Here is a 27542-nt window from a genome sequence, read left to right on the forward strand (position 1 = left end):
CAAAGATGTCCCAGAAAGGTTCACAAAAAGGTGAGTAGAGTGAGACCAGACACTGCAACCAAGTGGATGCTGCATCATGACAACACCCCATGCCACACAGCAACTTCCAATATGGAATTTTTGACCTCAAAAGGCACCCCTATTCGCCTGATCTGTGTCCTTGTGGCTTTTTGTTTTTCTTGAAATTGAAGAATGTATTAAAATGACATCATTTTGGAACTATGGAGAACATTCAAAAGAATGTGACCGACATGTTAAAGGCCCCAGGAGTTGATGCCTTCCATTGCTGCTAATAAGGCTAGGAACAACAACTCTGCCAGTGTATAGTTGCCGAAAGGAGCTACTTTGATAAGGACAATAATGATGATTGGAAAAAAAACTTCGGTAGTTTAAAGAATCATCAGTCTCATTACTTTTCTCAGACACCTCGTATTCATGCACCATCTTCTAAAATATTGTGTATTGTCACCATTCTGTATTAGCACTGTGTTAGGATTATTATACAGCACTAGGCAAGGGGCAAATTAGAATTTTTTGTTTCAATGTGGTGTAATACAGCCCCTTCCACAGTTTCCATCACACTATCTGACCTTCAGCTTCTCGAGAAGGATCTGGTGGTCCTGCAAAATTGCAAGACAGTTATTCTAGACCATTTTGTGCTTGCATTAGCTTTGCTTCGCCTCTATTACCCAATAATTCATATTTTGAATTTATAGCTGTAGACCACAAATTACACTCATGGTTTCTTACATTATTAATTTATTTATGTAATCTGATCAGATTACGGCCTTTAGGCACTGACTCACATCCGAGCATGGTTTTAAACATACAGTACTTTCACATAACAGTTACTTAAAATTGTTTTTTTTTTAAATATGATGAATAGTAATAAAATTACACTAACAGAATAAAAATTGGCTTGCAACAAGATTTGCATGTACACTATGTGATCAAAAGTATCCAGACACCATCAAAAACATACGTTTTTTCATATTAGTTGCTTTGTGCTGCCACCTACTGCCAGATATTCCATATCAGCAACCTCAGTAGTCATTAGACATCGTGAGAGAGCAGAATGGGGCGTTCTGCAGAACTCACGGATTTCGAACATGGTCAGGTGATTGGGTGTCACTTGTGTCATACGTCTGTATGTGAGATTTCCACAGTCCTAAACATCCCTAGGTCCACAGTTTCTGATGTGATAGGAAGTGTGAAGGGACACATACAGCATAAAAGCGTACAGGCCGACCTCGTCTGTTGAGCGACAGAGACCACCGACAGTTGAAGAGGGTCCTAATATGTAATATGCAGAAATCTATCCAGACCATCACACAGGAATTCCAGACTGCATCAGGATCCATTGCAAGTACTGTAACAGTTGGCGGGAGGTGAGAAAACTTGGATTTCATGATCGAGCGGCTGCTCATAAGCCACACATTATGCCGGTAAATGCCAAATGACACCTCGCTTGGTGTAAGTGGCGTAAACATTGGATGATTTAACGATGGAAGAAAGTTGTGTGCATTGACGAACCATGGTACACAATGTGGCGATCCGATGGCAGGGTGTGGGTATGGCAAATGCCCGGTGAACGTCATCTGCCAGCGTGTGTAGTGCCAACAGTAAAATTTGGAGGCAGTGGTGTTACAGTGTGGTTGTGTTTTTTGTGGAGTGGGCTTGCACCCTTTGTTGTTTTGCATGGCACTATCACAGCTTAGGCCTACATTGATGTTTTAAGCACCTTCTCGCTTCCCATTGTTGAAGAGCATTTCGGGGATGGCGATTGCACTCTTTCAACATGATTAAGCATCTATTCATAATGCACAGCCTATGTTGGAGTGATTACATGAAAATAACATCCCTGTAATGGACTGGCCTGCACAGCATCCTGACCTGAATGCTATAGAACACCTTTGGGATGTTTTGGAATGCCATCTTCGTGTTAGGCCTCACTGACAGACATCGATACCTCTCCTTAGTGTAGCACTCCGTGAAGAATGGGCTGCCATTCCCCCAGGAAACCTTCCAGCACCTGATTGAACGTATGCCTGCAAGAGTGGAAGCTGTCATGAAGGCTAAGGTTGGGCCAACACCATATTGAATTACCGATGGAGAGCACCACGAACTTGTAAGTCATTTTCAGCCAGTTGTATGGATACTTTTGATCACATAGTGTATGTAATGACAATGTGAATAATGGTATCGACTAAGAGTGAATACTACTACTACCACCACCACCACTAGAAATAGTAATGCTGTTGTTAATAATAATAATAATAATAATAATAATAGTGAATGTAGAGACACAAAATGTATTTGTGGAAGTACAAGTGATATTTTCTGACACTGAGTTCTGAAAGAGGGAAATTTAGATAGACTGTGGAGCAGCTATAATGTTCTTATGAAGCCCACAGCTCTTCTGATGTGTGCTGCTGTTGGCAATTTGTTATTGTTAGTCATAACCAATAGGCTGAGAGTATACAATAGCCAATTACACTCACTCATTCTAATCATGGCTTTTTTTTTCCTTCAGAGTATGTCACAATATCCAAGGTTTCGGTTAGGTTGGGATCTAATAGCACAGTTTAAACTGCTGTGAGAGAAATGAGCAGCAATGAAATTTAAAATCTTAGTTGTCAGAAGTATTTGCCTTTTTTCTAAACATGTCACCATTTCTAAAGGCATGGGTAGGCCAGAACCTAATAGCAGCTTTTTTATAACATATTGAGATTTCTGAGGTGCTAGTTATGGCGGTATCTAATAGATCAGCTTAAATTGCTGTGAGTGAAACAAAATATCAGCAAACTTCATTTACAAAGCATAGCAAATTATAAACTAGCAATTGATTGGCTACCCACATCAGACTCATTATTCATTGTGCTTACTTTTCGCCAGGGAAACCATTATCAGCAGCAGCATTCAATGGAAAACTGCGGACACCGTAGGTTCAATTTTATTGTACCAGCTAAGGACTTCATGAAATAAGGAAGGTCTTGGTGGGAAAGAAACGTACTTAATTATAATGGGTAAAGTGTGACCAGAACAAAGTTAGACATTACTATTATTTCACTAGATACATCATTAACTGTCTTTTTACACTGGATATGTTGCCCAGCTCTCTGGGGGATCAGTCTACTGTTAGGTACCTTTACTAAAAATTACTCAGAGAAGGTGTCTGGGTAACGAAGTGGGGCAGAAAGGATTTTGCTCTGATGGGATGAGTGTTTCTTGTGTGGTATTCAGACAAGAGTGTTAAGATCAAGGGAAAAGACTCTATTCATCAAAAGTATCCGTATACCTATTAGTGGACTTTAATATGGGTTGTACTCACCATTCACCTATATGACCACTTTAATTCTACTTCGGACATTTTCAATGATGTGTCTGCAGAGGAGTGGCAGCCCATTCTTCCCCAAAAGCCAGAACAAGAGAAGGTAATGATGTTTGAGTTGGGGTCTGGAGCGATGTCAACATTCTAACTCATCCCAAAGCTGCTACCAGGTGTAGAAGTATGAAACCAGAATTTCCTTATAAATGGTGCTAGCCGGCAGTGTAGAGCCCATGAGACTATCTGCAGCACCATCTGCTTCCTGTACTGGCTGACGATGAATGTCAACACACAGTAACCCAAGTTCCATACATCAGTATCTGTTCAAACCCATAAACATGTCGAGTTTTGTGCTTATGAACTATGATCTGAGGACGATATTGGTTTTCTGTTATCATTTGAAGAAAACTACTGCAGAATGAAAACACAGTGTTTCGAGTGGTTCAAAAAATTCGAATTGCAGGCCTTATTGGATGAAGGTGATACTCAAACTCAACAGGTACTCGTGGAACATTTCAATGTGATGCAGAAAGCCATTTCTCTTCAGTTGAAAGCTATGGGAAAGGTGCTGAAAGGGAAAATGGGTTCCACATGAACTGAGTGAAAGACAGCAAGCAAATTGAAAGACCACTTGTGAAATACTGCTCGCCAGATACAAAAGAAAGACGTTTCTCCATCGAATAGTGACAGGTGATGAAAAATTGATATATTTTGAAAATCCTAAGCATCATAAATTGTGAGTGAATCCAGGCAAACCATCGACATCTACTACAAGTTCGAATCACTTTGGAAAGAAGGCAATGCTCTGCGTTTGGTGGGATCAGATGGGTGTCATCTATTATGAGCTGCTAAAGCCTGATGAAACTGTTAACACTGATCGTAACTGGCAGCAAATAATCGATTTAAATCAAGCATTACATGAAAAATGAGGAAAATATGGAAAAAGGCAACACAGAGTCATATTCCTCCATGATAATGCCCCATCACACACAGCAAAGTGAGTCAGGGAAATGAGCGAGGCATTCAGTTGGGAAATACTAGGGCATGCGGTTATTCTCCAGACTTGGCTCCATCTGATTGACATCTGTTTGCATCACTGAGACACGTGCTTGCTGACCAACACTTCAATTCATATGAAAATGTACAAAAATGACTCACTGGCTGGTTCACTTCAAAAGAAGAACTGCTTTTCTGGTGTGGCATTCAAAGCCTGCCAGAGGAGTGGGAGATATAAATAGTAATGGTGATTATTTTGAATAAAATACTGTTTATCAGTTTCAAAATACAGCTGTATAATTGTTGCAAACAAATTTCGGTTTTATATTTCTACACCTGGTACACTGGTTTCAGGCCGGTACTCTGCACAGTCCAATCCATTTCAGAAATGTTATTGTTCACAAACCATTGCCTCACAGATACTGCTTTATGACAGGGTCCCCTATCATGCTGATACACTCGTTGTCTCCGAAATGTTCCTCTACTATACACAATACACAAAGCTGTAAAATGTGTCCTTATAGTTCCGCATTAGATGTTTTCTCAAGTGCCATAAGGGGACCACATCATAACCACAAGACACCTATATACCATAACACCACACCCTCCATACTTTACTGTTGGTTCCATACATGATGGCAGGTAATATTCTTTAAGTACGCAAACTATTCCAACAGAGTGCCACAGGACACAGCATGATTCATCACTCCAAATCACTTGCTTCCAGTCATCCACTGTCCAGTGGCGTCACCACTGGCAATGTTACATTTTGTTATTGCAGTTAAAATAAAGTACCTTTTGCTTCCTATCTCCCAAGAAACTTTACTAAAATGCACAATGATCATACGACACATTGATCTTGCCAAAAGCTGAGAAGTGATTCTTTATGGTGTGGTGTTGTAGCTCTCAGGGGTATCCTGGGATGCTCTCTGTGTGAGGTGCCTCTGGGCATCTCTGTGGTCTGCAGAGCATGATCTGTGCATGCGCTGACATCACTTTGGGTGTGGTATCCTGGTGATGCAGTGATATCTATTGCAGGTCTGGAGAGTTTTAATAGTAGAGATGTGATTGTTTATCGCACATTTCAGCTGAACGATGTGTACAACTGGGACATGGATCAGGCGTATTTTATGTCTATGATACCATTTGTTGTTAGTATCTGGAATCATAGAAAAATAAATCAGTTGGAGTCCATTGGTGTATGGTTTAAAGGTGATGGTGTTTGTAAAAATATTGAAGTTTACGGTGATGTTACATTTCATTATCGCAATTACAATAAAGTACCTATCCTTTACTTATTTCCCCTGAAATTTCTATTAAAAAAAAAAAATACAAATTGATCAGGCTGCACAATGAGCTTGTCAAAAGCTAAGAAACAATTCTCGGTATTGTAGCTCTCAGGTGTACTCTGGGATGCTCTCTGTGTAAAAATCATCATTGTAGCTGACTGCTAGCAGCGCTTTGGAAGTCACAACCCATAAGTGATTCCTTTAGCCAATTGCAGACTTCAAGTACTGACTGACACGGACGATTGAACACTGTGGAGGGTGGCTGCAGAGACCTGCTGATCGTACATCACATAGTTCAGGAGAAATGATGTCATAAACATGAAAAACCAGCTTCTGCTTAAAATCGAGTACTACCAGCTGGACTGCTGGAAGAACTTCTGAACTGCTGATTTCACAAAATTTTTAACAAACACCATCCACCGGTCCCTGTTGGTCATCTGCCCAGTCTCGTTTTAGCTGCGGTTGTTGCTTCACATTTACACTTTACAGTCGCATCACCGACAGTTAACTTGGCAAGCTGAACAAGGGTTGCAATTTCCCTGATGGATTTGTTACTCAGGCTATGTCCAATGACAAATCTGTGTTCAAAGTCACTCTCCTGGGTGACTCATTCTGCTGTCACTGCATGTCTGCTGACAATACAATACTCTCTGCCTCCTTTCATACTGGCTGGAGCAACTCCTGTGATATCCAATCATCAGTTGCACATTACATAAGGGTGCCCAGATACTTTTCATTAGGTGTTGTATGAGGGATTGTATATGTCGATAAGATGGTAAAGGAGACATCTCTGTGGACTTTTGTGCAGCCAGGAGAGCTGTGCACAAGTGGTGAAATATATCAAGAAGTTGAACATTACAGACGTATCGTACACAGACATTGAACACAGCTCCGAGCACTGTTAGCTTTCCTGAGAAAGACCCTTCAGTATAACACAGCTATAATCATCAATTGGAAGTATAAGCATTTGTATAAGTTTCCCTTTAAGTACAAAATGGAAGATGTCGTCACATTTTCATATGGAAGGGAGAGATGTTGATGCTGTCTTGCACATTGCAATTATGTGTTCAGCCCAGTTTAGGTTTTCATCACCAGGGTGGCGCACGAAATGTGTTACCAATTGTTTCTTTCACAATTTACGACGCACATTAGATATCCCACTGGGATCTCTACAGCAGTACCAGCAGAGCTTGGAAAAACAAATGAGTTACGAAATGACTTGTAATTCATGATACTGCCACTAGGAGACTAGTAAGCAGCAATGGCTGACAATGGAAGACTTATGACACAGCAACGATCGGCAAATGTGTTACTTTTTCATGAAACAAAAAGCCTTGTTGTGACTCAGAGGCGTTTTTGACAATAGTTTAACACACGATGGGTACCTTGCAAAAAGATCATCCACAGGTTGTACGATAAATTTGTACAGGAAAGAACAGTATTGGAAGCGAAGCGACCTCAGCCTAAGCCTGTTTGTTCGCCGGAGAATATTGAAGCAGTACGAGTTGCTGTAAAGAGAAATCCCGGGCAATCATGTAGAAAGGCAGCAGTGCAACTGGGAATATCCAGACACTCCGTTCAACACATTCTTAAAAGTGACCTCCATATGTACCCATACAAGATGACCTGTGCACAGAAGCTCGCTGAAGAACACAGGCAGCAGAGACTACTGTTTGCTCAGTGGGTGAAAGATTGGGAAGAAACTCTCAACAATGTTCAGTTTACAGACGAGGCACATTTTCATTTAGACGGTGTGGTTAACAAACAAAATGTATGCTTTTGGGCCACTGAAAACCCACAAGTGCTTCATGAACGACAACATTATGCTCTGAGGATTACAGCGTGAGCAGCAATTTCCAGTCACGGACTTATTGGACACTTTCTCTTTGAAGAAACTGTGAACAGCGAGTATTATTTGAGCATGCTTCGCAATAGCTTCATTCCACAGCTTCTTGCTGCTGCCTTGCCCTTCAACATGCAGTGGTTCATGCAAGATGGAGCAAGGCCACATACTGCAAACACTGTGTTGGAGTTTTTACATGAGCATTTCGACATGCCGATCATTTCACTCAAGTTTGCAGGTCGCTTCAATGACGGACAAAATTGGCCCCCCAATAGTCCAGACTTCAATCCATGTGATTTTTTTCTTTGGGGGCACCTAAAGGAAAAAATTTTCCCGAAACGTTCATGTGATTTAATGGAACTCAGAAGACTTATTCTTCAAGCTTGCAGTGACATTACGGAAGACATGTGCCGTAGGGTAATCACTAACTTCAGTGTTCGTTTGAAGGAAGTTAGGAAATGAAATGGTGGACATGTTGAGCATGTGCTGAGTTAGAACAAATCTCCATGGACGGCTCTTCATTGTAGTATATGTTCCTTTCAGATTGTATTGACAATAAAGTTTATATTGAAAAACAAAATGGTAACACATTTCGGGTGCCACCCTGTATATCTAGACTCTTTGATGAGGAAGAGACATTTAAATTTCTCATTCAGGACTAAGAGCAGTAGTCTCTCCCAATATTTCAGGTTAATTAACCTCAAATGGCCATTAGAGTTCTGGACATATTGCACAATATTCCTATATTTCCTGCCCATTTTGATAATGCACTCCAGTCAACTTTGATAGTCGCAATAGCTGTCTTCAGACTGATTGGTTTTTCACTTAGGTATAACTGGAGGTGATGTGGTATTCACAGTAGGACAAGACTGATGAACCATCATTGATGTACAATGAGAAGAGTGTCAGACCAAGTAATGAACCCTGATGTGCGTCTGGTACTACCAGTCTCCGTTGTGACTTTGTGCGTATTTTCAAGCATTTGGAGACAAATTTGAGATTCCAAGTTTGGCAAGTAAAATATAGAAGCTGACATTATCAAAGATTTTGTGCCAGATTTTTAAAAATGTAATACCTGTAAGGCAACAGAACGGCAGCCAGAAAGAATAAGTTTTGTAGGAAGTATTTACAGTACAAAGGAGACACCACAGGAAGGGCTTCGGTTTGGCCGTGGGCCAGAAATGTTGCAAAGACTCCCACAGTGTGACGTGAGCTCACGTGGAGAGCCGCACGGCATGGCAGTGCATTGATGGTGACCGTACACAATCACACACGAGACCCAGCAGAGCGGTGGCCGGAAGTTCCAATGTGGCAGTGGTTATATGGCCTACCATACAGTACAAAGGCAGAGGCGGCAGTGACCGAAGAAGAGTTCAATTCAGACAGCTGTCCAGGAGGGACATCTGTGCAGGTCAGGGCCTGGGGCCTGGACTAGTAGTATTCGCTCCGGCACTGCTTGCATTCATACTTAACTACGTACCTCCCTCAAAAGAATTTTGTAAAATCAGGAACAGTGTACTTTCATGCAGGTCATTTATTCAGCTTTGCTCAGACAAGCATTAACAATTGTAATTATTCAAGTCTTGCCGATTTGATCGTATATTACCCTATCGAGCTCCATAACTCCTTCAAAATATTCAGTTAGCCTTCCGCACATTAGCTGATAGGACAGACAATCCTCAGTTCCCTATTTCATAAAATGTCTAGATTGCTTGCTGGATGCAACGTTAGCTAAAATCCACAAATCACACAGCAGTCACCTCTTGTCTTCTCACAGATAGCTTTATGATGTCTGCTACTTTTATTAAAGAAAATGTTGCACTGTGATGTTTGTGGAACTTGTATAGTAGATTGTTCATAATTAAGTGTTTGGTGAGCTGGCTTTGGACTTATATCCTAAGGCTTTGGACAGTGTTGGGAGAATACAAATTAGACAGCAAACAGAGGGTGATTTTTTAATTACTTTTACCAGAACAGAATCTCTCTGTGTGTGTGTGGGGGGGGGGGGGGGGGGGGGGGTCACGCGCGCACATGAGCGAGGCGTGCGACAACAAACTGCAGATAAATTTCTCATTAGCTATACATGTTAGGCATGTCAGTTCTTTTTAAATTTTTACTTACATCTCTTGAACTGCCACGGTAAGTAACAAACTCGACTCCAGACTCCACCACATGTGGTCGGGCTGCTTGGATGGCATCCACTGCTTGTCTTGTATTGAATTCCATTACAGCATATCGCTGTGATCTCCTGGAGGAGAAAATCAGTGTATTATTTCAGAACTAAAGAATTTATTTAAACATTTATCAGACACAGTGTATATCTATTTTTCACCTACACTGGCTGTTTATCTACGGTATCACACTTGTTCTACAGTTTGTACTTGTAGCCATGTGTTCTTAAACATAAGTTATGAAAAGATATGTGTGCATGCTGTGAAGGCCTCTAATGAATGTTTTAAAGGTGTCAATAGGCTATGGAAAGTTCTGCTAGCAAATAGCAGCAAATGCATAAATACGTGCATGCACACCCCTGCCCTCCTGTCTCTCTCTCTCTCTCTCTCTCTCTCTCTCTCACACACACACACACACACACACACACACACACACACACTGGTACATTGTTTGGCTGAGCACACAATGGCGGGACTGCAGTTTGGTTGGTATACTTGGGTAATCTCACGCAACGAATGACGATTATAATGTGCAGGTGTGGACTGTGGTGACAGAACAGAGTTAGGAGAGACTGAGGGGTAGACAGGGCATGCGCAGGGCATCTTCATTGAATGAACCCTACGCACACCACATGCTACACAAGAGATGGCACATTTAAACCTTCCACCAGCAAGCTCGCACTCGATGTCTCCGAGGGACACGAGGAGATGGATGGAAGGGGATGGTGGGGGTGCTACGCATACATGTCACCAGAGGATGCCAAATTCACATAACCTCACTGTCTGCGACTGATGTACTGCACATCTTTTTAAGTAGCTGCACTCAGAACTTTGCCCCAGCTTCAATGAATCTCTAGACTTGTATTAACCTCTGTACGGAAGACTCCAGTGAGAAAATATATCGACACAGCGTGACACTACCTAGCATATTACTATTGTACCAGCATTTGTTTTTATCAAGAACATTACTATTATTGTATGAAATGTGATCAAAAAGAAACATAATTTTTTTATTACAGAATCTTTAGTTATTCGTCAACATCAACTTCGTCCCCTTCAACGTAATCACCCTTAGATAGAATACGCTTGGGCCAACACTTTTTCCAATCTTGGAAGCACTTCTGGAACTCATTTTCATTATGGAGTTCAGCTCCTTCAACGATTCTCTTCATCCTCGGCAATAAAAAGAAGTTTCAGGGGCCACGCCCGGCAAATACCGTGCCTGAGGCAAAATAAAGATTTTGTTTTCTGTCAAAAAATCACTAACAAGCAATGAAGTGTGAGTGTGAGTTATTGACTGTACAACCATAAGGCAGGCACTCGTGATGCACTACCTCACTGTAATTGAAGAAAACAGTGACAAGAACCTTCGTATCTGGTCGAACTTGTCGTATGTTTTTCAGTCTTGGCTCTCTAGGTAGTTTCCATCATAATGATCGGGCCTCAGTTTCAATGTCATACCTGTATATCCATGTTTTGTCACTTGTTATAACCTTCTTTAGACGTTCTAGATCATGTTGACTTCATTCAGCAATTTCTGAGCGATGTACTGGGTGATCAAAAAGTCAGTATTAATTTGAAAACTTAATAAATCACGGAATAATGTAGATAGAGAGGTAAAAATTGACACACATGCTTGGAATGACATGGGGTTTTATTAGAACAAAAGAAAAGGGAAAAAAAGTTCACAAAATGTCCAACAGATGGCGCTGGACAGCAAAATGTCAGTGACTGTGCATGACACTCATGTATAAAAGGACCTGTAATGAGAGAGAGAATCAGATGCACCAGCAGTCGCAGCATGTTGACGTTACCTGAAAAGGCGCTCTTAGTGAAGCTGTATTATCAGAATGGGGAATGTGCTAGTTCAGCGTTACGATCCTATCGCCATAGGAAGGGGATTCGAACGGGTAAAGGTCCGTTTACAAATGCAGCTGTGGCGAGAATGATTCCGAAGTTCGAAGCCACAGGTTGTTTAGACGATAGACGCCATAGTGCCCGACCGAGCACAAGGCGTAATGCTGCTGAGACAGTTCAGGACGAAATGGAGACTGTAGCAGGTATTTGCGGTGTGGGTGTTTCAAAAGATGGTGGAAGATGACGATTGGTTGAGTAACGTGTTGTGGACCGACAAAGCTCATTTCACACTCCGAGGGTCTGTCAACACCCACAACTGCAGAATTTGGGCTACCAAAAATCCTAGAACTGTCGTGGAAACTCCATTGCACGACGAGAAAGTCACGGTATGGGTTGTATTTACCACATCTACCGTTATCAGTCCTTTTTTCTTCTAGGAAATGCGTGATTCTGGTTTTGTAACTGCTACCGTGAGGGGTGAGAGGTACGCCAATATGTTACAGAATCGTATCATCCCCAGCCTGGCTGATAAACACCTGCTCGAACGTACAATGTTTATGCAGGATGGCTCTCCACCCCATATTGCAAGACGCGAGAAAGATCTCTTGCGCGCGTCGTTTGGTGATGATCGTGTGCTCCGCCGCCACTTTCGTCATGCTTGGGCTCCCAGGTCCCCAGACCTCAGTCCATGCGATTATTGGCTTTGGGGTTACCTGAAGTCGCAAGCGTATCATGAGCGACCGACATCTCTAGGGATGCTGAAAGACATCATCTGATGTCAGTGCCTCACCATAACTCCGAACATGCTTTACAGTGCTGTTCACAACATTATTCCTTGACTACAGCTATTGTTGAGGAATGATGGTGGACATATTGAGCATTTCCTGTAAAGAACATAATCTTTGCTTTGTCTTACTTTGTTATGCTAATTAAAGCTATTCTGATCAGATGAAGCGCCACGGACATTTTTTGAACTTTTGTATTTTTATGGTTCTAATAAAACCCCCAGTCATTCGAAGCGTATGTGTCAATTTGTACCTCTCTACATTATTCCGTGATTTATTCAGTTTTCAAATTTATACTGACTTTTTGATCACCCGGTATTTGCAACATAATTTTTGGTTGAAATTCAACAATTTTGGAACGAACTTCACTGCTACACGGGGTTTCATGACAAAAATGTCCAAAAAAACTATTTGTCATGAGCCAAAGGATAGGTCAACATCGTCAGCAACCTCTGTGATGGTGATTCTGCCATTTTACAGAACCATTTTCTTTACTTCTTCCACATTGTTGTCAGTAACTGATGTACCAGGGCATCCAGGGTGGTCATCATCTTCAACATCTTCCCAACCCTCTTTGAAATGTTTATACCAGTTGTAAACACTTGTCTTACTCAAGTAGATTTGCAAAAACCCACAGTCAATATTTTCAATGCAGTGCTGCACTTTATTTCACATTTAAGCAAAATTTAATGTAAATTATTTGATCCATCTTTCTCAAAAGCAAAAATTCACTGAATGCTTTAAAACATGTACAACGTTTTTGACTGTCAACAAAAACTAAACATTCAAAACAGCTGAAAGTACAAACATACATCAGGGCCGTGTGTGCCAACAATATAAAAAAATTGAAAACTGGATGTATAAAGCCAAAGCCCGCAAAATAAAAATATTCCCATTACTTTCTGATCACACTTTATATACAACTTAGGACCACCAAAGATGTCACAGCAATTCAAATTTGTGTGTGGCTCAGCTCAGTGGTAAAGTGCCAGCCTACAAATCCAAAGGTCTCTGATTTGATCCCATCTATAATTTATCACTTCTCTCACCTCTGCCAAAGTTCATCAATGTGAAAAATGTTGAGTAATATTTGGTTTGGAATCTAGTTCTCCCTATGACTATCTGGGTCAGAGGAAGGCCACGGGATATCGCATCAGACAGGACTGTCTAGTAAAGCACTGTGCTGCTCAAGACAATATTTGGACTCATGACTGCTTTACTTGTACAGGGTGTTACAGAAACGACTTTAAAACTTCAAAAATTCATATAAATTTATTGAAAGAAGTTATAGAGTTGGGTTTAGTGTTACTTTGAAGGGAAACCCATCAAGTTTTTTTTTACTTTAAACTAAAGATGTTGTATGTAGCTTCCGTTGGTTATCCTGCACACATCCATCGGAAGTCAATTTCTTCCAAACTTGCTGAAGCATTGCAGGTGTAACTTGCTCACTCGGTGTAAATTCTTTTTCTATGTTCAGGTAGAGAAGCCAGCACAGGAGGTACAAACACAATATCCTTAATGAATCCCCATTAAAAAAAAAAAAAAAAAAAAAAAAAAAATCGAGTGGTGTAAGGTCTGGGGAATGTAGGAGCCATTAAATGGCGCATCAAGCCAGTCCATTGACCTGGAAAGTGGTCACTGACAAAATCCCGGATGTCAGCCAGGTAGTGGGGTGGTGCACCATCTTGCACGAAGTAAACATTAAATTGTTGGAACATATCCAGGTACACTATCCTGTTGATGGTTCTCTCACACAAAAAAGGGGGCTACACTTTGTTCTGGCTCAGTGCACGAAAAACGTTCAGTTTAGGGCATTCAAAAATGTGTTGCAATGTTAAATGTGGATTTTCACTGCCCTAAATCCTACAGTTATGTGTGTTAACCTTGGCACTTAAGTGAAAAGTTAACTTGTCTGAAAAGATGATTTTGTCCAATAAATATTCATCCTCTTGTAATCGGTTTAACATACCCATACAGAAGTTCTTGCAAGCAATTTTATCAGTGTCTTTTATTGCTTGTATGATCATCAATCTGTACGGTTTCAAATGCAAATGGTTTCTCAACACACGCCAAACAGTTGTATGTGGGATTTGCAATTCACGAGACGCATGCCCGGTCAATTTTGTAGGGCTGTTGACACAACATTGTCTCACTTGTTCAACGATATCGTCAGATGTGCTTGGATGATCTTCCAACCAAAACACATAGCTAGAATGCTTGGATCCAGTGAAGGCAGCAACCTCTAATGCAGCTGCTGCTAGCTTTCCTTACACTGTGATTCAGTACTAGTGAACTACGCGAGACGAAACTTGATGTATTTCCCTACAAATTGACACTACAATCACCTATGTAGGTACTATGAACTAATTTATATCAATTTTCAAAGTTGTAAAGTCCTTTTTGAAACAACCTGTATATCTCAACTAGTAAACCCTCCAATGCTTCGCAATTTAAATGTGTATGGGAATTGTATATACGTTCCAATCTCCTTCTCCTCCTTCCTCTCTTTATCCCTCTCTTCCTCAAAAATGGTTCATATGGCTCTGAGCACTATGGGGCTTAACTGCTGATGTCATCAGTCCCCTAGAACTTAGAACTACTTAAACCTAACTAACCTAAGGACGTCACACACACCCATGCCCGAGGCAGGATTCGAACCTGCGACCGTAGCGGTCGCGCGGTTCCAGACTGTAGCGCCTAGAACCGCTCGGCCACCCCGGCCGGCTATCCCTCTCTTCCTCCCCCATCCCTCTATCCACCTCCCGCTCTTTCACTATTTCTGTCCATCACCTCCCCCCCTCTCCCCCCCCCCACTCCCTGTACATCTCTTACCCCAGTGGCTGTCTATCTATCTTCACCTCCCTCATCTCTCTGTCCATATCCTCCCTCCCTTCTTTATATCCATTTCCTCCTCCCCCCCCCCGTTCTCTTTATATCTCCTGCCTCCTCCCCCCCCCCCCCTCTTTCTCTGACCTTATTTATCGTTACTGCAAACAGAACCTTGATGGGAATAGAAGTCATTATGAATGGGTGAATCAGTTGGAGTAATTAGTACATAGTACATGAGGGAGAGACCTTTCCAACTGCTGTGAGGATTGAATCTTTAATGACAGTATTTTGCATGGTTTTAACCTACAAACAGGCAGGATTATAAAGTTAGCCATAAACACAACTTTCCTGTTTTCTGTTAAAAATGACAAAACAGAACCACACATTTTCACAGCCCAGCTTAGCACGTTCTTTCTCACAGCCAGTTTAATGGAAAGTGTTTATTGTATAACATATTTATATCTCCAGTGGTTTAGGCTACGCATTTGTCTGTCTGTCAGTCAGTTGAGGAGAGATTCGCCCAACCAAATCTTTCCCAGAATTTGTGTGAATTGACAAAAACTGTTTCAGTAAGTCTTATTGAAATGAAATAATCTGTATTAATTGTTACGGAATCATAATGGATCACATCTCAGAAATTCTTATTCGACTGGCCTCCAAACGCTGTCTGCGGTCTTCATCAGTTTCATTGAGTCAACAGTCATGCAGTTGGCTTGCGTTGCGCATATGCTGACCAATATTTCGACATTTCACTGGTGGTATTTTTTCAAAGAAATAAATTATGAACTTAAATAAATTGAATGTTTGCAATACACCAAATTACCACAAATTGATATCAATTCAATCTCTGCAACACACCAAAGAGATGATCACCACCGATAACACATTGAAATACAGAGTGTGTTCCATAAGTAATGCGACCAATTTTTTTCTGATGCAACGGTACACCTCAGTGTGTTGTAACCGGCTGGGCTAAATGGAGGGGGGTTTTAGCTTCAAAACGCTCTTTGTCTCATTCGGCTGGCTGCTGGAGAGTCAGGTTTTGAGTTTATGTAACACGTCACAATGGATCATTCTGTAGAGAAACGGTACGCTATCAAATTTTGCATTAAACTTGGGAAGTCCGCCACTGAAATGTTTCCATTACTTCAGCATGCCTTTGAGACTGATTGCTTGTACAAATCACAAGTTTTCTGATGGCACAAGTCATCCATGGAGGGCCGAGAGATCACTGACGAACCTTGCAGTGGACGGCCATCAACCGCACGAGTCGACGAAAATGTGACGCGTGAGCCTTCAATTGATAGCACAAACTCTAAGCATGTCAAAAACGACCGTTTTCCGAATTGTGACCAAAGATTTGAACATGAAAAAGGTGTGTGTCAAACTCGTCCCAAAAGTGTTGACCGACGAACACAAGCACATGCGAGTGCTTCGGTGCCGAGAAATGTTGGAAATGTGTGAGAATGATCCTCATTTTTTAAACTCAGTTATCACTGGTGATGAGTCGTGGATTTTTGAGTATGACCCTGAGACAAAAAGGCAGAGTTCAGAGTGGCACACCCCCATCGTCGCCCCGTCCCAAGAAGGCACACATGAGCAAGTCCAGGATCAAAACCGTGCTCATTGTCTTCTTTGACATCAGAGGCACTTTCCATCACAAATTCTTACCTGCTGGGACTACAGTGAACTCAGCTTTCTGCTTGGAAGTGCTCAAAAGACTGAAAAGGAGGGTCTCACGCAAGCGACATCAAGGACACGTGGAAAGTTCACCCACAACGCACCGAGTCACAATGCCTTCACTGTCAATGACTTCCTGGCCAGGACTAAGACCCCATTGGTTCCCCAGCCTCCCTACAGTCCTGACCTGGCTCCCGCTGCCTATTTTTTGTTTCCTCCGTTAAAAGGAGTCATGAAAGGAAAACATTGGGACACGATTGAAAGCATCCAGGCACATGTTACATCAGCTCTAAAGGACATTCCGGAAAAGGCCTTCCAGGCATGGAAACACTACCTCCTGAAGTGTATCGATGCAAGAGGTTGCTATTTTGAAAATTTTTGATTATTTGTACGAATATATTCAATAAATGATTCTTTATGAATTTGGTCACATTACTTATGGAACGCCCCTTGTATATCTTTCCATTGTTCTCTTTTTCACAAAATATTTATATTCAATGCAGAATTTGTAGCTGTTATGATTTCATGTGACAACAGAACTGTCAAACTGGCCATCCCATTTCTTTCATTGAGATTTTCATATGAAGATCCCAACCAAATTTCCAACTTTTCTGGTGGATTTTCCCAACATTTTCTTTCATACAAACCCTGTTCTGGCCGATAAGAGTTGTGTGAACAGGGGCCCTGTCATTTTCGAGCATAGTAAACTGTGCGAACAAGGCACTGTTGTCTCAGAACACATCATCACCAATGGGGAACAAGCATTGCGTCTTAGGATGGACCTGATCAGCCGAAAGGGGCACATCAGCCTAGGCAGTAATGCAACCCTGTGGAGTAACCTTGAGGTTCATCAAACACCTGCCTTGTTTCACTCTTAGGATATAAGCTCAGTGAGAAGATGGAAACAGTGTGGAACAACACCCATTTGACTCCCTTTTCCATTGCTCAGTAGTCAAGATTTTATGGCTTTGGCACCACATTTTCCCATTATTGGCATTTCCGTCATTGACAAGTGGTTCTGGAATTGCAGCTCTTCCTGCACAAACATCTGTTGGCACCCTATACCATCACGCCGGGTGATACACCAATATGGCAATGACAAATACACGCATTCAATGTGCGTTCACCGCAATGTCGCCAAACACGGATGCCACCATCATGATGCTATAAACAGAACCTGGATTCATCTCAGAAAAAAAATGACGTTTTGCCATTCGTGCACCCAGGTTTGTCATTGAGTACACCATCACAGGCCCTCCTGTCTGTAATGCAGTGTCAAGGGTAACCGCAGCCATGGTCTCTGAGCTGATAGTCCATGCTGCTGCAAACGTAGTCGAACTGTTTGTGCAGGTGGTTGTTGTCTTGCAAACGTCCCCATCTATTGACTCAGGGATCAAGGCGTTGCTGCACAATCCGTTACAGCCATGCGGATAAGATGCCTGTCATCTTGACTGCTAGTGATACGAGGCTGTTGGGATCCAGTACGGCATTCCATATTACCCTCTTGAACGCACCGATTCGATATTGTGCTAACAGTCATTGGATCTCGACCAACGCAAGCAGCAATGTCGCGATACGATAAACCGCAATTGCGATAGGCTACAATCTGACCTTTATCAAAGTCGGAAATGTGATGGTACGCGTTTCTCCTCCTTACACGAGGCATCAAAACAACGTATCACCAGGCAACGCCGGTCAACTGCTGTTTGTGTATGAGAAATTGGTTGGAAACTTTCCTCATGTCAGCACGTTGTAGGTGTCGCCACCGGCGCTAACCTCCTGTGAATGCTCTGAAAATTTAATCATTTGCATATCACAGCATCTTCTTCCTGTCGGTAAATTTTGCATCTGTAGCACGTCATCTTCATGGTGTAGCAATTTTAATGGCCAGTAGTGTACAACAGCGCAATCTGCAGGCTTGGCTAGCAACTGCATTTACGTTCAAGTATGCATTTCACACTGTGTTTCTATATTCTTTTTCAAATCCTCTATGCCTAGCCCTTACTTGACTGTAAATTCAATTCTCAGGGACGTTGCTATCAATGGGACATATAATGGCAAAATGTATTTCCTCTGTTTCAGTTTGCAGCAGATACCACATATAAAGGCAATGTGAAAACTAACTGGCCTCGCCATTGTCCTTTTTTCCTTTCATTTTCACTGAAGGTGCTTGGTGAAACGTAATTACACAGAGAGGGCACATTTTTGTCACTCATCTTGCTAATTATTTATTTTTGGGACATATTTTTCTGATTGTTAGACTACTAACTACCATAGCTTACAACAAAGATATCGTGTGTAATGGTACAAAAATGAACCGTGAAGAATTTATGAACATCAAAGAAATTAACTGCTAATGCTAAATAAGCAACATAAGAATAAAACATTTACTACCACGGAGTACTAAATCACTAAAATTCTTACTGAACAACACAAAAACAACGGATGGGCAGTGCACTTCAATTTTTGACATGCTAATATGAAGAAGGCGATGGTTTTCTTTCTCGGATAGTCACGGTGAATGAAACTTGGGGGGTATTGTACGACACCCCTGAAACAAAATGGCAACCAATGGAATGGATGCACACTTTATCCCCAACAAAGGTTAAGCCTAAGCAAATCTTGATCCCTCGAAAAGTCATGTGCACCGTTTTTTGGAACAGAAAAGGCAGAAAGGTGGAAGGAGTATATAGAGGGTCTATACAAGGGCGATGTACTCGAGGACAATATTATGGAAATGGAAGAGGATGTAGATGAAGGTGAAATGGGAGATATGATACTGCGTGAAGAGTTTGACAGAGCACTGAAAGATCTAAGTCAAAACAAGATGACAGCATAGGGAGAGCCAGGCCTAACAAGACTCTACCATTTAGTGAGCAAGATGTATGAGACAGGCGAAATACCCTCAGACTTCAAGAAGAATATAATAATTCCAATCCCAAAGAAAGCAGGTGTTGACAGATGTGAAAATTACTGAACTATCAGTTTAATAAGCCACAGCTGCAAAATACTAACACGAATTCTTTACAGACCAATGGAAAAAACTGAGTAATTCCGGGTTTGTCAGCTAGTTGTTTTTATATATATATAAACCCAAAGAAAGTTATAAGAGTCGAGGGACATGAAAGGGAAGCAGTGGTTGGGAAGGGAGTGAGACAGGGTTGTAGCCTCTCCCCAATGCTATTCAATCTGTATATTGACGAAGCAGTAAAGGAAACAAGAAAAGTTCGGAGTAGGTATTAAAATCCAGGGAGAAGAAATAAAAACATTGTAATTCTGTCAGAGACAGCAAAGGACTTGGAAGAGCAGTTGAACGGAATGGACAGTGTCTTGAAAGGAGGGTATAAGATGAACATCAACAAAAACAAAACGAGGATAATGGAATGTAGTCGAATTAAGTCGGGTGAGGCTGAGGGAATTAGATTAGGAAATGAGACTCTTAAAGTAGTAAAGGATTTTTGCTATTTGGGGAGCAAAATACCTGATGATGGTCGAAGTAGAGAAGATATAAAATGTAGACTGGCAATGGCAAGGAAAGCCTTTCTGAAGAAGAGAAATTTGTTAACATCGAGTTTAGATTTAAATGTCAGGAAGTCGTTTCTGAAAGTATTTGTATGGAGTGTAGCCATGTATGGAAGTGAAACGTGGACGATAAATAGTTTAGACAAGAAGAGTTTAGAAGCTTTCAAAATCTGGTGCTACAGAAGAATGCTGAAGATTAGATGGGTAGATCACATAACTAATGAGGAGGTATTGAATAGAATAGGAGAGAAGAGAAATTGGTGGCACAACTTGACTAGAAGAAGGGATCGGTTGGTAGGGCATATTCTGAGGCATCAAGGCATCACCAATTTAGTATTGGAGGGCAGCGTGGAGAGTAAAAATCATAGTGGGAGACCAAGGGATGAGTACACTAAACAGATTCAGAAGGAGGAAAGAAGTTCCATTCTGATGAAGAGGTACGCCACGTGGTGCATGAGTGGTTGCGCGGACAACTAAAAGAATTTTTTTCTATAGGACTTTATGCACTTTGTAAGCGCTGGAGGTACTGGGAGATGAAGAAGCTTGCACAGGATAGAGAAGCATGGAGAGCTGCATCAAACCAGCCTCTGGACTGAAAACCACAACAACAACAACAGCAGCATGGGAACTGGAGCTTTATTGACGCTACTTACAAGTTGCCTTTAGTCTTCACAAACTATTGTATGGGTGCACTGAGCACACAGCTTTTATCTGCCAAGAAGCATCAAATCTGTGTACACATACATACGAGGGTGAGTCAAATGAAAACCTTAAATTTGTAATAACAAATCGAAATTTCACACCGTTATCCCGTAAGTTGGTAAGCGTGCTACATACAGTGTGAAGAATGGCCTTTAGGTGGCAGCATAGTGCAGATACACACATACCATCGCAGTATCAGTATACAGATGGCCGCCCCACTTGCGACTTGCACCAGGGAAGAACAGCGTTCTGTTATTCGGTTTTTGCGTAGTGAAGGTTTGAAACCTATTGAAATTCATCGACAAATGAAGGTTCAGTACAGCGATGCATGTTTGTCACAGCAGCAAGTCTGCGAATGGAGTAGGAAGTTCGTAAATGGTGTGACTTCAGTGGAAGATGCTTCTCGTCCAGGTCAGGCACAATGAGTTGTGACTCCATGGAACAATGCAGCAGTTGAAGCCATAATGAAGGAAAACTGCCAAGTGACACTGAATGACATTGCAGCATGTTTACAGATTAGTCATGGGTTAGCACACCACACTTTGCATGGTGTGCTCCAGTTTCACAAAGTATCTGCAAGATGGGTGCCATGGCAGCTGACTCCTGAAATGAGAGAATGACGTGTCGATGCTTGTGAAGAATTTCTTCCTTGCTTTGAACAAGAAGGTGATGGCTTCCTTGCAAGAATCGTTACTGGGGACAAAACCTGGGTTTACTTCCACCAACCAGAAACAAAGAGAGCAAGCAAGGAATGGCACCATTCCTCATCACCAAAACCAAAGAAGTTTCGAAGAGAACCATCAGCAGGGAAGGTTATGCTGACTCTCTTTTGGGATGAAAAAGGAGCCATTTTGGAGCATTACATGCCTAGAGGGGACCGCTGTCACCAGTGCATCATACACAGACCTCCTAAAAAATCATCTGCAGCCTGCAATCTAATCAAAGCGATGTGGATTGCTGTCAGCTGATGTCTTTTTGCAACATGACAATGCAAGGTCCAACACTGCCCATACAACAGTTGCAACAATCACAGACCTGCATTTTGATTGTCTTCCTCATCCACCATACTCACCAGACCTTGCCCCCACATGGTTTCCATATGTTTGGACCACTCAAAGACGCAATGGGAGGAAAGAAGTTCCGTTCTGATGAAGAGGTATGCCACATGGTGCATGAGTGGTTGTGTGGACAACTAAAAGAGTTTTTTTCTATAGGAATTTATGCACTTTGTAAGCGCTGAGGGACTTGCATTGACCATGGGGGAAATTATGTTGAAAAGTGTTACAGCTTTGTACCACTTCTGCACAATAAAAAATATTTAAGGTTTTCATTTGACTCACCCTCATATAAAGCAGCTTTTTTAAAAAAACTTAGTTAAGTATACAGATAGTTTGCCTCTCAGTTCTGATGAGAGAGTTTGCGAGTATCAAAATATCAAACATAAATGGCTGTATATTTTGATTGTGTTGACTTAGAAGCTTAAATTTTTTACACCACCAAGTGACTGTAGATGTTCGTATTTGACATAAATTTCAATATGATATCTCTACCTGGTGCTGAGAAAAATTGTCTTAATAGATGGACAATAAATGGAAAAAAGTGACATAATTACATACTAACAAATTTTTGATTTCTTCCTTTACTTGCACTATGAAACCTGTTTTTAACTGTTATTACTTTTATGTTGTAAGTTCATGTACTGACACATTCCATGACCTTGGAGATTTGCTCCTCAATTTGGTCCTACGGAACATGATGTGTAAATAAAAAATAAATAAAAACCTATCATCTTGCCAAATATTATGATTCCAGGTCAGTGGGGAGTTCACTATAGGGTTTGATGAATGGAATGAGTTCGCGAGTATTAAAATACTGACATAAATGGCCACATCCTTTCCTTCCATTGACTTAGAAGCTTAAATTCTTTTTGTTGCCTAGCAACCACAGACCTTAGTACGTAATATAAATTTCAACTTGATACATCTCTTCATTCCTGAGAAAAAGGGTTCTTAACAGTTGGACAGACAGGCAGGCAGAGAACAAAGTGATCCCCTAAGGGTTCCATTTTTACTGATTCAGGCATGTAAATTTAAAAAACTGGCCAAATGTGAATAGGAGTCACACATTAAGGGTTCTGTGTAAACTTGTATCAGTCCTGTGAATTCCAAGAGTGTATCAAAATCTCTACAGTAGTTGTTCAGACTGGCCTGAACATGAGAGTTCGCCTTACACATGCAGATATAAAACATTTAATAAAACTTAACATACAAAAAAATGACTATAACTTACATTTTATGTTTACATGCAAATGTTCATCTTTTATGCTTTTGCAGGAACGGAAGTACAACAACTCATCAAAATATATAGGGTACGTTTTTATTTTTTACTTTTTTTATGCTTAACTTGCTGATACACTATTGTTCTCATGTTCATGAAACATAGTTCTATAATGTGATCCATATGTGATGCATTTGGTCAAGACTCAGTAAAATGTACTGCAGAAGATCTGATGATGGCAACATTGTAATCACAATAAATGCTGTACAATAGTGATCTTGGTTCTTTGAAGTTGTATTTCTGTTTCTAAATTAATCTAGACCACCCCCTAATTTGGCAATGTTAAGCGTATATATTATGCTTTTGATGGATGACGAATACAACGTACATTGTAATGGTAAAAAGATATTTTTTGTGTGACATAATTACAAGTCACAATTTTCAGTTTTTTTTTTTTTTTTTTTTTTTTTTTTTTTTTTTTTTTTTGCCCCCTGTGAAACCTTGCTTCTTGCTACATTTCATGGTTCTGTGTCAATAGGAGGTATGCTTTGATGAGTTTTCAGGAATCAAAATATGTCACAAAAATGGCCGAATAGTTTGACTGCATTGACTTTGAAGCTTAAAATTTTTACCCTGCCAAGGGATCATAGATCTTAATATGTGACGTAAATTTCAACTTAATACATCTACTAGTTCCTGAGAAAAAGGATTCTTAACAGTCTGACAAAGCAATCCTATAATGGTTCCAGTGAACAATCCCATGGCAATGAAACGAATTTAAACTTCTAAGGCAAGGCCAAAGATACGACCATTTATGTTACATATTTTGAAATTGAATATAATGATCTACATTTCCTTTGGATTAAATGAGCTGGTCGATGGTGGAGTATCAGTGATCGAAGGTTAACACAAGATTTATTTTTTTACTAATCATAATCGTAAAGTTGTTTGTGATTTTATTTTTCGTTGTAGTTGAAAACTATTTTGTTGTATTGTAATCATTTCACTCATTTATTCAGTCACACATTGTGTTCCATAAACCAAATTATGAACAGGGTTTTGAGGGATATGGAAAGACTATCCATAGATTAACAAGCAGCAGCAGCCACTGCAAGCTATGCCTGTAAAGTATACCAACAAGTACAAACAGTGCAACTCTATTGACATTGATTTGGTAATTATGAGAATCTCTTAACCTCCTAGATGATGAAATTTATGGATCTCAATGTGTGTGTGTGTGTGTGAGAGAGAGAGAGAGAGAGAGAGAGAGATAGAGAGAGAGAGAGAGAGAGAGAGAGAGAGAGAGATTGAGTGCCAGTCTCATGTGACCTTGTGACTGTGCACTGTTTATCACATCAGTTACCTACTTAAGGAGCCATATTTATACCTGGAGGGCATTGGTAGTATTTTTATTTGCTCTACCCTTCCGAATTTTCCAAAATATGTTCTGAGAACTGATTTTGGCAGGCTGCATGGAACGTCATCAACAAGCAGCCTCCGTTCATGTCGTTGTGACTCTTCTTTGGGGAAAACCTGTAAAAAGAAAAAAAAGTGCAATATACTGGCACATATGGTGCACAAATTGTTTACAAAGTGTTCAGAAAGGTTACATTTTAGTTACACAGATGTAATTATGATGACAAAGTGCAAAAGTTTTCAGCTTTTGAGAGAAATGGTATTGATAAAACTGTAATTTTGCTGTTATTCTGTTGGTGGGTACATATTGTGCAATAATGTATCGACAGCAGCAGTTTTATCTCTGGTAAGTTTCCTCCACATTGTTTTAAAATAGACAGGTAGTGCGGCTTTCATTCAATTTTGGAAGGTTAACAGCTAACAGAAGTTCATCCATAGCAGGGAAAGGTTTATATGAAGACCACACTTTCATTTTCAACTGCCAAGAATAGGTGGCTGATTTTGGTCATGGTCAAACTTATCTTGAAGGTGACCCACGTGGAGAATGTTTCAAAATTCCAACCTCATATGAAAATATAGCTTACAGAAAATGAAGAAGTAAAAAACATTGGAATTTAGCAAGCCGCTGACTACATAATCATTAGAGTTTTAACACAAGCTCGGACTGGAAAAAATGGTGAAGGCCTGCATCTACATTTACATACAGCCGGATTATGACGCATGGCAGAGAGTACCTTAAACCATTGATTTTCATTCCCCTTCCTGTTCCACTCGCAAATGGAGTGAGATGATGATAACTGCCTGTACACCTCCATATGAGACCAGACGTCCCTTATCTTACCTTTGCTGTCCTTACCTGAGATGTAAGCGGGTGGCAGTAGGATCGCTCTGCAGCTGGTCACAAATGCCGGTTCTCTAAACTTTGCCAACAGCATTTCATGAAATTACTGACTTCTTCAGACCAGGGATACACATATGAGGTGTGATAAAAAAGAAATGGAACTTTTTTAATTTCACGGGCTTTACACATCCAGTTTAATTTTTTTTTATCTTGTTGGTACATGTGTTGCTCATGTATGTCTGCATTTTCAGCTGTTTCGAATATTTTGTTTCTTGGTGGCAGTTGAAAAAGTTATACATGTTTCTGAGTGCTCAGTGAATTTTTAATTTCAAAAAAGATGGATCAAAGAATTTACATTAAATTTTGCTTAAAAATGGAATAATTTGCAGCACCACATTCGAAATGTTGATTGTTGATTTTGGTGAATCTCCTATGAATTTAGACAACATTTTACGAATGGTATACATGTTTCAAAGAGGGTCGAGAAGATGCTGACTGCCCCGAATGCCCTGACACGAGTTACTGATGACAATGTGGAAGTAGTACAGAAAATTGTTCTGGAAAATTGCCAGATCACTATCACAAAGGTTGCTGATGTCAACACAGCCTATGGCTCAGGCCAAGAAGTTTTTTTAGATGGTTTAGGCAGACTGAAGTCAACAGTTATACAGAACTTCTAAAGAAGATTATAACAAATGACAAAACAGGAGTATATGGGTATGAAGTTGAAACCAAGGGCCAATCATCCCGATGTAAATGTGTGAAGAGCCAAGACCGATAAATACTTGACAAGTCTGATCAGATGTGAACATTCTTCTCACTATTTTCTTCGATTAGAATCAGATAGTACATCACGCGTTCCTACCTCGTGGTTGTTAAGGCCAATAAGGAATACTACCTGGAAGTTATGCATCGTTTACGGGTAGCAATCCGGAGAAAATAACCAGAATTAAGGCAAAACCACTCACAGAAATTGCATCACAATAATGCTCATGCTCACCCCTCAATACGTGATCCTGACTTTTTGGCAAAACACAAAACCCTTATGTTGCTACAGCCACTGTATTTGCCGGACCTGACCCACTGTGACTTCTTTCTATTCCTGATACTGAAGAGAAGCATGACAGGAGATCGTTTTGCCACCACTGATGAGATACAAACAGAATCACTATAGAGCTGAACACCACCATTAAAAGTGAGTTCCAGAAGCACTTTCAAGACAGGAAATAGCACTGTGACAAGTGTATTATATCTTGGGTGGTCTACTTTGATGGAGACAAAGTTGATGTTGATGAGTAAATAAAGATTCTATAAGAAAAACAATAATTCCTGGTACTTTTCAACCACAACTCGTATGAGTTCATACAACATATCCAAGATACTAGCATGTTGAACAAACCTACCAGTAACAAATCGAGCAGCACACCACTGAATTGTTTCCATGTGCCCTTTAATCCGATGTGTTGAGGATCCCAAACACCTGAGCAGTACCCAAGATTGGCTCACAAAAGTGTCTTGTATGTGGTCTCCATTATAGAAAAGCCACGCTTTTCTAGAATTCTCCCAATAAACTGACGTCAACCGTTCACCTTCCCAACTACAGACCTAATGTGCTCTTTCCAGTTCATATCGCTTTGTCACATTATGCCTAGATATTCAATAGCCGTGACTGTGTTGAGTACCACACTGCCAATGCTGCTCTTGCTGTGGCCACGAAACAGTGCATTATGCTGTCTGCATGGTTGTATGTGTGTGTTGTTGCTGAAAAAAGAGATAGTGCTTGCAAGCTAGTGTGAATGCTGTTTTGTGTTACGTATTACTGTGTTCCACGCACCGATCTGTTACAGGTGATGGCTGCCTTTCCCTCATTTTACATTACTGGCCATTAAAATTGCTACACCATGAAGATGATGTGCTACAGACGCGAAATTTAGCTGACAGGAAGAAGATGCTGTGATAAGCAAATGATTAGCTTTTCAGAGCATTCACACAAGGTTGGCACCGGT

At 40.8% G+C, this 27542-nt stretch overlaps 1 protein-coding gene across 1 annotated transcript in view; it reads right to left on the reverse strand.

Annotated features, from left to right (window-relative positions):
* LOC126214937 (uncharacterized) overlaps positions 1–27542 on the reverse strand; it is a 212629-nt gene that overhangs the window by 38975 nt on the left and 146112 nt on the right. The window contains exons 5-6 of the mRNA XM_049941575.1: positions 24667–24812; positions 9578–9704 (exon numbers count right to left, since the gene is read on the reverse strand). Of these exons, the coding sequence (XP_049797532.1) occupies positions 9578–9704; positions 24667–24812 (273 nt within the window). The remainder of the gene's footprint in view (positions 1–9577; positions 9705–24666; positions 24813–27542) is intronic.

Source organism: Schistocerca nitens, chromosome 12 (assembly GCF_023898315.1).
Source record: "Schistocerca nitens isolate TAMUIC-IGC-003100 chromosome 12, iqSchNite1.1, whole genome shotgun sequence".
In the NCBI taxonomy this organism is placed as follows: domain Eukaryota; kingdom Metazoa; phylum Arthropoda; class Insecta; order Orthoptera; family Acrididae; genus Schistocerca; species Schistocerca nitens.